Source organism: Pseudoliparis swirei, chromosome 20 (assembly GCF_029220125.1).
Source record: "Pseudoliparis swirei isolate HS2019 ecotype Mariana Trench chromosome 20, NWPU_hadal_v1, whole genome shotgun sequence".
Lineage (NCBI taxonomy): Eukaryota > Metazoa > Chordata > Actinopteri > Perciformes > Liparidae > Pseudoliparis > Pseudoliparis swirei.
Genome location: NC_079407.1, coordinates 27,943,008 through 27,956,271, shown reverse-complemented (window position 1 = coordinate 27,956,271; position 13,264 = coordinate 27,943,008). Strand labels below are relative to the sequence as shown.

Genomic DNA, 13,264 nt, shown 5'->3' with positions numbered 1-13,264 from the left:
GAGAGAGAGAGAGGTAGAGAGAGAGAGGTAGGTAGAGAGAGAGAGGGAGAGAGAGAGGTAGGTAGAGAGAGAGAGAGGGAGAGAGGTAAAGAGAAAGAGAGAGAGGAGTTGTGTTCATTTGTTAGGCTCCTCCCCTTTACCTTCATGTTCCTCTGTGAGGCTCTTTGTCCTCTTTCTATCTCTCCTTCTGTTTCTACTCTTATCTCTCTATCTCTATCTCTCTTGTCCTCTACCTCCTTCTCGTCCTCCCCCACCATTCCCTCTTTAGTATTTCATTTCATCTCTCTCTCCTCTTTCTCCACTCGTCTATAAAAACTATTTAAACCTCGATAATGAAACAAGGAAATGAACCAACAGCAGATTCAACCAGGAAGTGAACTCTCTACTTCCTGTTCTCTACTTCCTGTTTACTTCCTACAAAGGAATAACAAATATATCTGAATCTCTGTCTCCAAAAACAATTTGCATATAAATTGTAAAAATACATTTATTTATATTTGTTATAATGACGAGGAAAGGGGGACCAATTAGGAGGGAACACCGACAGCAGACGTTAACTTCACAGAAGGTAACAGGAAGTCTGATTATTATCTACAAGGACCAATAAGAAAGAGCGATTAAATAAATAAATATATACAAATAAATGAATGAATAAATATATACAAATACATGAATGAATAAATAAATATATACAAATAAATGAATGAATAAATATATAAAAATAAATGAATAAATATAAAAATGAATGAATAAATAAATATAAATAAATATGTAAATAAATATATTCAAATTAATGAATGAATAAATAAATATATAAAAATAAATGAATGAATAAAAATAAATAAATATGTAAATAAATATATAAAATACAAAAATAATAATAATAATAAAAGAATATACATTTATAAAAAATAAAATACATAAACACATAAAGAAAGAAAGAAAAAGAAAGAAAGTAAAAAAAAAGAAACAAAGAAAGATAAATAAAGAAACAAAGACGACTCCCGGTCCTCGTCGGTGACGGTGTTGCTGTCACAGCTCCTGGAGCGATCGCTGTATTAAATACAACGTTCTCCTCTCGGCGGCCGTGAGCGGTGACTCGGGCGTGGCGGTTTATGTTATTGATATCTCGCCGTGGCGCCGTGGCGGTGAGACTCCTCTCGGGGATTTAGAGCTCCAGGAATAAAAGGCCAAGGCCGTAAAGCCTGGAGCCGTAAATCAAGACGATGACGTCCAGAGACGAGTTCTTGACCTCTTCCTCCTCGAGAACCCACAGCTCACTGGACACTGTGTCGATCTATTGTGTCGATCTATTGTGTAGATCTCATTACGTAGATCTCATGTTTTAGATCTCATGATGTAGATCTCACTGTGTAGATCACATGTTTTAGATCTTAGAAAAAGGCGTGTGTGTGTTGCTCTAGACCTTCTCCTTCTAACAGTCTGTTCTGCTCCATGTGAACACGTCTGTTACCGTGGAGACCAACTCTTCCTCATAATTGGGGGAGCTGACGTTCCTCCAGCCTGAGCCCAGATTCTCTTGTTCCTTCCCCCAGGTGGCTCCCGTCTGGGCGATGCTCCCACCTTGAGCCCCGAGGGAGGGAACGCCGAGCCAGAAGGAAACAAAAGGAATACGCCGCCGCCGGCCTCCATCTTTTAAAAACCACTCCCCCGCGCCGCGAGCGCCCGCCATGGCCCGGAGGCGTGAGGCCGGGACGAGCGGCTCCCTGTGACGCTCCGGGAGGAACCAGAGATCTGCTGCCCCGACGCACCGCCATGCTGCCCCGGCTGCTGCTGGCGCTGTCCGTGTGGGCGGGGTCTTACCAGGCCGACTCCGCCCAGTCCGAACGCCGGATTGTGACACACGTACCCGGTGACATCATCATCGGAGCCCTGTTCTCCGTCCACCATCAGCCGCCCGCCGACAAGGTAATTCATGTTTTTATTTTGCATCTGTGTGTCGCAGGTCATGAAACACCTGGAGAAGTCATGGAATAAAAAAAGGTTATTTTCCTGGAAAACTCTAAAGTATATATATATATATATATATATAACATATTTATATATATATATATACATACTGTATTATATATATATATAAATAATATATATATATATAATATATATATATATACATACTGTATTATATATATATAAATAATATAGATATATATATAATATACATATACATACTGTATTATATATATATATACAAATATATATATATAAATATATATGAATATTTATATATATATATCTATAAACAATATATTATTATATATATATATTATATATATATCTCTAAACAATATATTCATAAATATATAAATATATATATATTCATAGGTATATATATATATATATATATATATATATATATTCGATGGTGCCTGAATGGCCTTCGCATTCAGACACCATCGTTGTTGTCAGTTAAATCTCACTTCCTCCTCTGGCCTGTCTGACAGGTCCATGAGCGTAAGTGCGGCGCGGTGCGAGAGCAGTACGGCATCCAGCGGGTGGAGGCCATGTTGCACACGCTGGACCGCATCAACGCCGACCCGCACATCCTGCCCAACATCTCGCTGGGCTGCGAGATCCGGGACTCCTGCTGGCACTCGGCCGTGGCTCTGGAGCAGAGCATCGAGTTCATCCGCGACTCGCTGGTCTCCTCCGACGAGGCCGAGGAGAGGGCGGCAGGAGGAGGAGGAGCGACGATGAAGTGCGCAGACCCCTCTGCTACTCCGATGCAGGGGAAGAAACCCATCGTGGGTTTAATCGGACCGGGGTCGAGCTCGGTGGCCATCCAGGTCCAGAACCTTCTGCAGCTGTTCAACATACCACAGATCGCCTACTCAGCCACCAGCATGGACCTCAGCGACAAGGTGAGACCCTCTGGAGACCCTCTACCTGGAGACCCTCTACCTGAGACCCTCTACCTGAGACCCTCTACCTGGAGACCAACACCTGGAGACCCTCTACCTGAGACCCTCTACCTGGAGACCCTCTACCTGAGACCCTCTACCTGAGACCCTCTACCTGGAGACCAACATCTGGGCCTCAGAAGACGTAGACAGGACCACACAGAGAATTAATGACTGCTTCTTTTATGCTTCATGTGTTAAAGCTGCATTCTCTCTCCTGACCACCAGGGGGCGACTCCTCTGTAGCTCCTCTCTGATTGGTTGTATTCTCTTTGATGTCTCAGAGTCTTTATAAGTACTTCATGCGCGTCGTGCCGTCGGACGCCCAGCAGGCCCGAGCCATGGTGGACATCGTGAAGAGATACAACTGGAGCTACGTGTCTGCTATCCACACTGAAGGTACACACACACACACACACACACACACACACACACTCCGGCCTCTGGCGTTGCCTGAGGGGTAACAGCAGCGTTTGAGTGGAGTTGTGAAGAGTCAGTGTGTGTTCATGTAAGAGAGTGAACTACATCTGGAACTGAGTGTTCACACCTGTGTGTGTGTGTGTGTGTGTGTGTGTCTGTGTGTGTGTGTGTCTGTGTGTGTGTGTGAGTTCATAAATAAGTAAAACGCGTTGCAGTAATCCGATAATAATTAATAGGATTCATGAATCCATGGATTTGTTTGTAGGAGTTCTGATGTCATTCAGCTGAGGCGGCGGGGGGAACTCGGAGTGTGCCTTGCTCAAGGGCACACCGACGAGGGCGGGGATCGAACCGCCGACCCTGTGATTGGCCGATGGGCCCGATGTTTACTGAAGCCGAGTCACAACCTCAACTGACGCAGAATCTCTGATTCTTCTGATAAAAAATATAAATAGTTTTCTTTGCAGAAAAGTGAAAAAATAAAAACCTGAGCTGAGAAATTAAAAAATAATCACAAAAGAAATGACGATGGTTGTGTGTGTATGGTTGTGTGTCTTTGGTTGTGTGTCTTTGGTTGTGTGTGTATGGTTGTGTGTCTTTGGTTGTGTGTGTTTGGTTGTGTGTCTTTGGTTGTGTGTCTTTGGTTGTGTGTGTATGGTTGTGTGTCTTTGGTTGTGTGTGTATGGTTGTGTGTCTTTGGTTGTGTGTCTTTGGTTGTGTGTGTATGGTTGTGTGTCTTTGGTTGTGTGTGTATGGTTGTGTGTGTTTGGTTGTGTGTCTTTGGTTGTGTGTGTATGGTTGTGTGTCTTTGGTTGTGTGTCTTTGGTTGTGTGTGTATGGTTGTGTGTGTTTGGTTGTGTGTCTTTGGTTGTGTGTGTATGGTTGTGTGTCTTTGGTTGTGTGTCTTTGGTTGTGTGTGTTTGTATTTCCTCAGACGTGTTTGACCTTGGATCTGGTCCTCAAGGTCTACGCCCCTTTTTCGAGTCGAGCGAGAGAGAGATAGAGAGAGAGAGAGACAGATTCAAGATTCAAGAAGATTCAAGATGTTTTATTTGTCACATACACACACAGGGTGTGCAGTGAAATGAAAGTGGCAATGCTCAGCAGGAATGTGCAAGGGCAACAAGTACACACTATTTACAAATAAAAAACAACACAATATTTACAGTAAGTGTGTGTGTGTGTGTGTGTGTGTGTGCCTAAGAGGGGCAGTTGTGTGGGTCTATGTGGGGGTCCTGGTGAGGTCGGAGTTCACAATCCTGATGGCCTGAGGAAAGAAACTCCGTCTCAGTCTCTCTGTTCTTGCAGCGTGACTACGGAGGCGCCTGCCTGACCGCAGCAGCTGAAACAGTCTGTTGTTGGGGTGGTGAGGATCCTTCATGATCCTGCCGGCTCTGGTTCTGCACCTCCTGGTGTACAAGTCCTGCAGGGTGGGAGTGTAGTTCCAATAGTGCGCTCAGCCGAACGCACTACTCTCTGCAGAGCCTTCCTGTCCTGAGCGGAGCAGTTGCCAAACCAGGCTGTGATGCTTCCTGTCAGGACGCCTCTACAGCTCCAGAGTAGAAGGACTGAAGGATCCTCTGGGAAACTTTAAATTTCCTCAGCTGCCTGAGGTGGTAGAGGCGCTGCCTTGCCTTTCTCACCAGAGTGTCTGTGTTTGTTGACCATGTCAGATCCTCGGTGATGTGGACTCCCAGGTATTTATACCGCTCACCCTCTCCACAGTAGTCCCGTTAATCCCCAGTGGTGAGTACGTCCTCTGTTGTTGTACCTTCCTAAAGTCCACAATCAGCTCCTTAGTTTTGGTGACATTCATGATGAGGCTGTTGTCCTGGCACCAGAGTGACAGATCAGCAACTTCCTCCAGGTAGGCCTTCTCGTCGTTGTCGGAGATCAGGCCCACCACCACTGTGTCATCCGCAAACTTGATGATGGTGTTGGAGCTGAACCTGGCCACACAGTCATGTGTGTACAGGGAGTACAGTAGGGGCTGAGGACGCAACCCTGGGGGGATCCTGTGTTCAGGGTGAGGGATTTGGAGGTGTGTCTGCCCACCCTGACCACCTGTGGCCTGGCGGTCAGGAAGTCCAGGATCCAAGCACACAGGGGTGTTCAGTCCCAGCTCAATCAGCTTGCCGGCCAGTCTGGAGGGGACTATGGTGTTGAAAGCTGAACTATAATCAATGAACAGTAGTCTCACATAGCGCCCCCTCTGGCTGTCCAGATGAGAGAGTGTGGTGTGCAGTACCTGGGAGACAGCATCATCCGTGGATCTGTTTGGGCGATAAGCAAACTGCAGCGGGTCCATGGAGGAAGGGAGGAAGGCGCAGATGTAGTCCTTTATCAGCCTCTCAAAGCATTTCATGACCACCGAGGTGAGGGCCACCGGTCGGTAGTCATTCATACATGCTGGAGAAGCATTCTTGGGCACAGGGACAATAGTGGATCTCTTGAAGCAGGCGGGGACCACGGACTCAGCCAGGAGAGGTTGAATATTGTGGTGAACACTGGAGCTAGCTGGTTAGCACAGGTCTTCAGTACTCGCCCAGATATGCCATCTGGACCTGCAGCTTTCCTGGTGTTCACCCTCAACAGAGCCCTCCTCACACTGTGCTCGGTCACAGAGAGTGTGTGTTCATCCCAGCGGTAGAACTCACCTCGGCTACGCTTAACGGTGTTGTTGTTAGCCGGCGAGCTAGCGCTGTTGTTGCTAGCCTCAAACCGTGCATAAAATGAGTTCAGGTCGTCCGCTAGGGATGCGTCGGCACTCACCATTGCGCGGGTCTGCTCTGGTAGTTTGTAATAGTCCGTAGCCCCTGCCATAGGCGCCTGGTGTCGCGCTGCTCCATCTGTGATTCCACTCTGTCTCGGTACCTCCTTTTGGCGTTCTTCACCGCCTCCTCAGTCCATAGACCGCTGCCTTGTACTGTCCATGTTGCGGATACAAGACCGGAGTTATAGGCAGCAGTACGGGCGTTCACAGCTTCACGGATGGATCTATCAACCCACGGCTTTTGATTAGGAAAGACCCTAACTTTACCGTGGGGACGATGGTGTCCGTTAGCGTTGCTATGAGGCTCATTGCTACTTCCGCAAACTCGCTGACGTCACTGGAACTGGATTGGATCATGTCCCAGTCGACGATACTCAGAGCGTCCTGTAGCTCAGCCTCTGATTGGTCAGACCACCGCATTACGTTCCTCGTCACTACCGCTTCCCGCGCGATCCTTTGTTTATACTCCGGAAGCAGAAAAATGGCGGCATGGTCTGATTTGCCGAACGGAGGGAGAGAGACAGCCTTGTAGCCTCTCTTGAATGGCGTATAGCAGTGGTCCAACGTTCTTTCCCCTCTGGTAGCACACGTAATGTGCTGGTGAAAGTTCGGCATGACTTTTTTTAGGTTTGCCTTGTTAAAGTCCCCAGCCACCACCACAGCCGCGGGATACTTGTTCTGATGCCGACATAACACATCATGTAGGTCCGATAGTGCTACGTCGGTGTCCGCTTGTGGTGGTATGTAGACGGCTGTGGTGATGACCGAGCTGAACTCCCGGGGAAGGTAGAATGGACGGCATGAGATCGTCAGATGTTCCAGGTTCGTGAGCAGGAACGAAAAGAGTCTTAATGTTCTTGGGGTCGCACCACATGTTGTTCGTCATGAAGCAGACCCCTCCACCCTTAGATTTACCAGACTCTTCCGTTCTGTCTGCACGGAAAACAGAGACAGAGAGAGAGACAGAGAGAGAGAGAGAGAGACAGAGAGAGAGAGAGAGAGAGACAGACAGAGAGAGAGAGAGAGAGAGAGATAGACAGAGAGAGAGAGAGACAGAGAGAGAGAGAGAGAGAGATTCATCTGGATTCACGAGACAAAAGAAACTAATATTAAGAAACTGAATAAAACATGTAATATCAGGACATGAATGAAGCGATGTGATTGGACGAAGCCGTGGGCGACGCCCCCCGTGTGGTTTGTAACGTCTGACTTAATGAAGAGTTTCATCTGTGAGAGGAGAAGAGGAGAGGAGAGGAGGAGAGGAGAGGGGAGAGAGGAGGAGAGGAGGAGAGGAGAGGAGGAGAGGGGAGAGAGGAGGAGAGGAGGAGAGGAGGGGAGGAGAGGGGAGAGAGGAGGAGAGGAGGAGAGGAGGGGAGGGGAGGAGAGGAGGACGTGTAATTACATGTAATAGACCTGATAAGAGTGACAAGTGATGGAGGCGGTAAGTGAGGAGGAGGAGGAGGAAGAGGAGGAGGAGGAGGAGGAGGAAGAGGAGGAGGAGGGATGAATACAATGGGAGAAAAGACACAGGAGCACCTCTATGTTTTCTGAAAATGACCATCACATGGTAACCATGGTGACCTTCACACCAGTACCCTGTGATGGTCACCATGGTTACCATGTGATGGAGTTAGGATCTCAATGTGTTCTAGAAAATACCCGGTAACGTGGGTCCTGGGACCGGAGGAGGATCAGACCCGGGGGTCCGGGTCTGAGCCTGGTGTGTGTGTGTGGTGGGGGGCGTCATGGTAACATAAAGCATCATGGAGGACGTGTGAGAGGCAGAAATGGAGTGATGAAGAGACACATGGTGGGCTCACCGAGTGTGTGTGTGAGTGTGTGTGTGTGTGTGTGTGATTGTGTGTGTGATTGTGTGAGTGTGTGATTGTGTGTGTGTGTGTCAGTCAATGTGTTGCAGGGGAAGGACAGTGTGTACCATGTGTCTCCCATTGCTCTCACTGAGACACTAATTACAGGACTTTACACTTCACTCCACCACACACACACACACACTCACACACACACACACTGAGATGTGGTAGTGGTCAGAGATTGTGGGATTTCTTATACCTTCCTCTTCCTCTCCTCTCCTCTCCTCCTCTCCTTCTCTCCTCTTTATCTTCCCTTCTTCTTTCAGCCTCACTGATATTCAATCCTCTGTGACAGGAGGAGACATGAGATCTTGTAATAGTCTGAGATCATTTCGATGTTTCGGAGGAAGAGATGAAAGAGGGAGAGATCAAAGGGAGAGGGGGATGAATTAAAGAGGGGAATCCTCTCCTCTTCTCTGCCAGCGCGTACAAACCTTCATTAGCATAAATTCCAGGTCACCCACTTCCTCTGCCGCTCAGTGGGCGGGGCCTGAGAGGGAATCAAACCTCCAGCAGAACATTCAGGAAACTCTTTCACTAAATCATTTGTTGTGATGATTTAAATCTCTCCGTCTCTCTGCGTCTTCACGTCCACCATGAGCTCAGAGGAGCCGTGACATCGGGATGTGTCAGTGGTCAGCAGGTCTTTCAATCAGGGGGTTGTCGGTTCAATTTCCACCCTGGTCCAGGTGCCCTTGAGCAGGGCATCAACCCGGCCTGACCTGTCACTGCTCCACGGCGTGAGAGTGATGTCATAATGTGAAGCTCATTATCTACTGCTCTCTATCCATCCATCTATCCATGTCACGGGGAGTGTAACGGGGTGAGGCTCAGGCGCAGAGAGACAGGCTGGACGAAATATAAATAACAAAAAGCACTCTTTAATGAGGCAAAACAGTTGCAAAATAAACAAGGTCCAAAAGGGGCAGGCAGAGGATCATCGGTCAGGGCAGGCAGGCAGGCAGGGTCGAAGCAGGCAGGATCAGGAACACGGACAGGATGACAGGAAAAGGACACGGAACGAGAGACGACAATCGGACAGCAGACAAGGGAAATACTGACACAATATATAGGGGGGGAAACACAGGTGTACGACATCAGACTAACGAGACAAGAGGGGCTGAGGGCAGGTGCAGGGAATTAAACAATTAAGACAGAGAAGACACAGGAGACACGGAACACAGGAGAAACGGAACCGGGTGTTACAGTACCCCCTTCTTAAGGGACGGATACCAGACGTCCCAAAGGATCAACAAGGGTGGGTGGAGGGGAGCCGGCGGAGGGACAAAGGGCATGGCAGAACGCAGTCTGGGGGGTGGGCCGGCGGGCGACCACCAGGCGAAATGCGCGCCGGAGTACAGGGATGGGTAGCTGGGGTACCGGGCACAGGAGAGGCCGGGGTCTGGAGCCAGCTGGGATGGTGACGGGACACTGGGAACTGGAGCAGGATGAGATGGCGACGGGAGACTGGGAACCGGAATCGGGAAAGGGGATGACTGCGATGGGACAGACTAGAGTGGGACAGGGGAAACGGCTGGGACGGCGGTGGAACACGGGGAACTACCACCGGGCGGGAAGGGGACGGAATAGGAACAGGAGGGACCAGAGCCGGCCGGGGCAAAGACGGGGCACAGGGAACTGGGGCCGGCCGGGACAGAGATAGAGCACGGAGACCTGGGGCCGGCTGGGACGGGGCAGGAGGAACTGGGGCCGGCCAGGACAGAGATGGGAGAGGGGGAACTAGCGCCGACTGGGAAAGGGCATGGGGAGGTCGGATCGGCCGGGACTGCAGCACGGCGGAGGCGGCAGCGGGAGCCGACAGGAACGCCGGCGGCTGCCAGGGGGCAGTGGAGAACGGCCGGGGCTCCGACTGGCACGGCGAGGGCTGCTGGGGCCGGTAGCCAGACGGGGCTGGCGGCGCCGACCCATCAGGCGACCGGGAACCGCAGCCGGCCCGACCCGGCTCGCTTGAGAGTAGCAGATCCCTCAGCTGTACGGTCAAATAATTCTGTTGGTCGTGGAGCTCCTTGTACTTCCCAGAGATCAACCGCTCAATTCTTAAAAGGTGAATTAAACAATTAAGGCAGAAGACACAGAGGAGACATAGGAGACACAGAGGAGACATAGGAGACACAGAGGAGACATAGGAGACACAGAGGAGACATAGGAGACACGGAACACAGGAGAAACAGAACAGGGTGTTACAATCCATCCATCCATCCATCTCTCTATCTCTCCATCCATCCATCCATCTCTCTATCTCTCCATCCATCTCTCTATCTCTTCATCTATCTCTCCATCTATCTCTCCATCCATCCATCTCTCTATCTCTCCATCCATCCATCTATCCATCTCTCCATCCATCCATCCCTCTATCTATCCATCCATCTCTCTATCTCTCCATCCATCTATCCATCTCTCCATCCATCCCTCTATCTATCCATCCATCCATCTCTCTATCTATCCATCTCTCCATCCATCCCTCTATCTATCCATCCATCCATCTCTCTATCTATCCATCTCTCCATCCATCCCTCTATCTATCCATCCATCCATCTCTCTATCTATCCATCTCTCCATCCATCCCTCTATCTATCTATCCATCCATCTCTCTATCTATCCATCTCTCCATCCATCCATCCATCTCTCTATCTATCCATCCATCCATCCATCTCTCTATCCATCCATCCATCCATCTCTCTATCCATCCCTCCATCCATCTCTCTATCCATCCCTCCATCCATCCACCCCTCCACCGTGTGTTCCTCTGCATTTAAACAGGTTTATAAAACATAACTGAATTAATTTAATATTATTATTTTATATTAATTGATCACTTTCTTCCCTTTTTATGGTTTTCCAGGCAACTACGGTGAGAGTGGGATGGAGGCGTTCAAGGACATGGCGGCAAAGGAGGGAATCTGCATCGCCCACTCTGGTGAAACCACCGTTAGCTTAGCATGCTAATCACAAACAGGAAGCACACTTAAGGACTGCGTTGCGTAGTTGTGCGTCGACACACGCACACAACACGCCTCGGAGACACTCGGCTCTTCGCATCTCCTCCGTCACCGTGTTGTTGTTGTTGTTGTTTCTCAGGTAAGATCTGGAGCAACGCCGGCGAGCAGAGCTTCGACCGGCTGCTGGAGCGTCTGCGCGCTCACCTGCCCAAAGCGCGCGTGGTGGCGTGTTTCTGCGAGGGCATGACGGTGCGCAACATCCTCATGGCCATGAGGCGCCAGGGGCTGGTGGGCGACTTCCTGCTCATCGGCAGGTGGGTGGAGCTACGGCCGCACGCGGGATTACAGACCACATGTGCGTAACATGTGCGTAACATGTGCGTAACATGTGCATAACATGTGCATAATATGTGCATAACATGTGCATAATATGTGCATAATATGTGCATAACATGTGCATAATATGTGCATAACATGTGCATAACATGTGCATAAAATGTGCATTAAATGTGCATAAAATGTGCATTAAATGTGCATAAAATATACATTAAATATACATAAAATGTGCATAAAATGTGCATAAAATGTGTGTAAAATGCGCATTAAATGTGCATAAAATGTGCATTAAATATGCATTAAATATGCATAAAATGTGCATTAAATATGCATAAAATGTGCATAAAATGTGCATATAATTTACATAAAATGTGCATAAAATATACATACAATGTGCGTAAAATATGCATTAAATGCGCATAAAATGTGCATAAAATATGCATTAAATGTGCATAAAATGTGCATTAAATATGCATAAAATGTGCATAAAATGTGCATTAAATATGCATAAAATGTGCATACAATGTGCATTAAATATGCATAAAATGTGCATAAAATATACATAAAATGTGCATTAAATGTGCATTAAATGTGCATTAAATGTACATAAAATGTGCATCCAGCTTGTGGTAATGAAACTTCAAAAAGAACTTCAACCTGGTCTTCTGGCTGCAGCGCTGGTTTCAGAGCGGCGGGGCGGTCACATGACTGGTGGAGGCGGGTCGATGGGGTCTTACTCGCTGGAGTCGGGATCGCTCTGTTGGAAATGGGTGAAAACTAAATGTTTTATCCAAACTGGATTTCAGTTGCTGTTAGATGGAGAGCTACAGCTGTGGCTCCGCCCACTTATGAGATCCACTGATGATTATAAACACAGAGATACTGACATTAAAGAAAAGCCAGTGATGCATAATATGCAGAACACATACATTTTGCTTAAAATGTGCATAATATGTGCATAAAATGAAACCTCAAAAATAACTTCATCCTGGTCTTCTCGCTGCAGTGCTGGTTTCCCACATGTTTGTGTTGTTCTACACTCATCTCCAGATGAAGGGGACGGATTTGAACCCAAATATTTCCCAACTGAAAAAATTGTCAGATGTTATTTGCTGATTTTGTAACTTGTTTAATTTCTTTAGAAATGAAGCAAACGTCTGATGATCGTAGCAGATGAATCGCTGCGTTAGCTGCACAGAGACGGAGACGATTCTCATGGAATCCGTTTAGTTAGTTTCATAAATGTGCATTAATACAAGGCAGATGAGGTCATTGGTGAGGTCATTGGTGAGGTCATTGATGAGGTAATTGGTGAGGTCATTGGTGAGGTCATTGATGAGGTCATTGGTGAGGTCATTGATGAGGTCATTGATTAGGAGGCGATGGATCCATATTGTACATAGTCTGAGCAACAAGGGACATTTATTCTGACTCTTCCTTTTCAGAGACTTTCATTTGTCCAGTTAGTTGTGACCTTTGACCTCTGGCCGTTGGCTGAGCGCTGGTAGAGGGACACTTTGATCCCATTGGATGGTGGTGAATGCACAAATGGACCAATAGCGTCGCTCCTCATGCATTCACAGCAGCACAATGTCGCTGCTGGTTTCCACATTCATCTTTTTGTTCCACCTACATTTCACTCGCAAAAAATAACCTTTCAAAAGGATTTCTATCTACATCTGCGTGTGTGTGTGTGTTCTTTTCAGCCCTTTAGTTTCCATGCCAACTGTGTAATAAACACGAGATGGCAAATGCCTGTCGCACCTCTATGTGAGCCAATACGCAGAGAACACAATTAAGAGTTTGGACTCATAATCATGTTTTTTACCATAATAATAATAATGTGATGGTATTAAATCCCTTTCTACTCCTCCCGTAGCCGACATCGTGTCGTTTGTCATCGCCACCACGATGCTCATTTTTCATCTTCCTCATCCTCATCATCTTCATCGTCGTCACTCTGAGGTAAAGTACTGAACTCGG

The 13,264-nt window shown here is 47.7% G+C and overlaps 1 protein-coding gene across 1 annotated transcript in view; it reads left to right on the top strand.

Moving 5' to 3' along the window:
• Window positions 1-1,776: 1,776 nt before the first annotated feature.
• Window positions 1,777-13,264, top strand: part of grm5b (glutamate receptor, metabotropic 5b) — a 40,527-nt gene continuing 29,039 nt past the window's right edge. Inside the window, exons 1-5 of the mRNA XM_056441686.1 lie at window positions 1,777-1,929; window positions 2,466-2,882; window positions 3,206-3,320; window positions 10,849-10,923; window positions 11,085-11,259. Of these exons, the coding sequence (XP_056297661.1) occupies window positions 1,777-1,929; window positions 2,466-2,882; window positions 3,206-3,320; window positions 10,849-10,923; window positions 11,085-11,259 (935 nt within the window). The remainder of the gene's footprint in view (window positions 1,930-2,465; window positions 2,883-3,205; window positions 3,321-10,848; window positions 10,924-11,084; window positions 11,260-13,264) is intronic.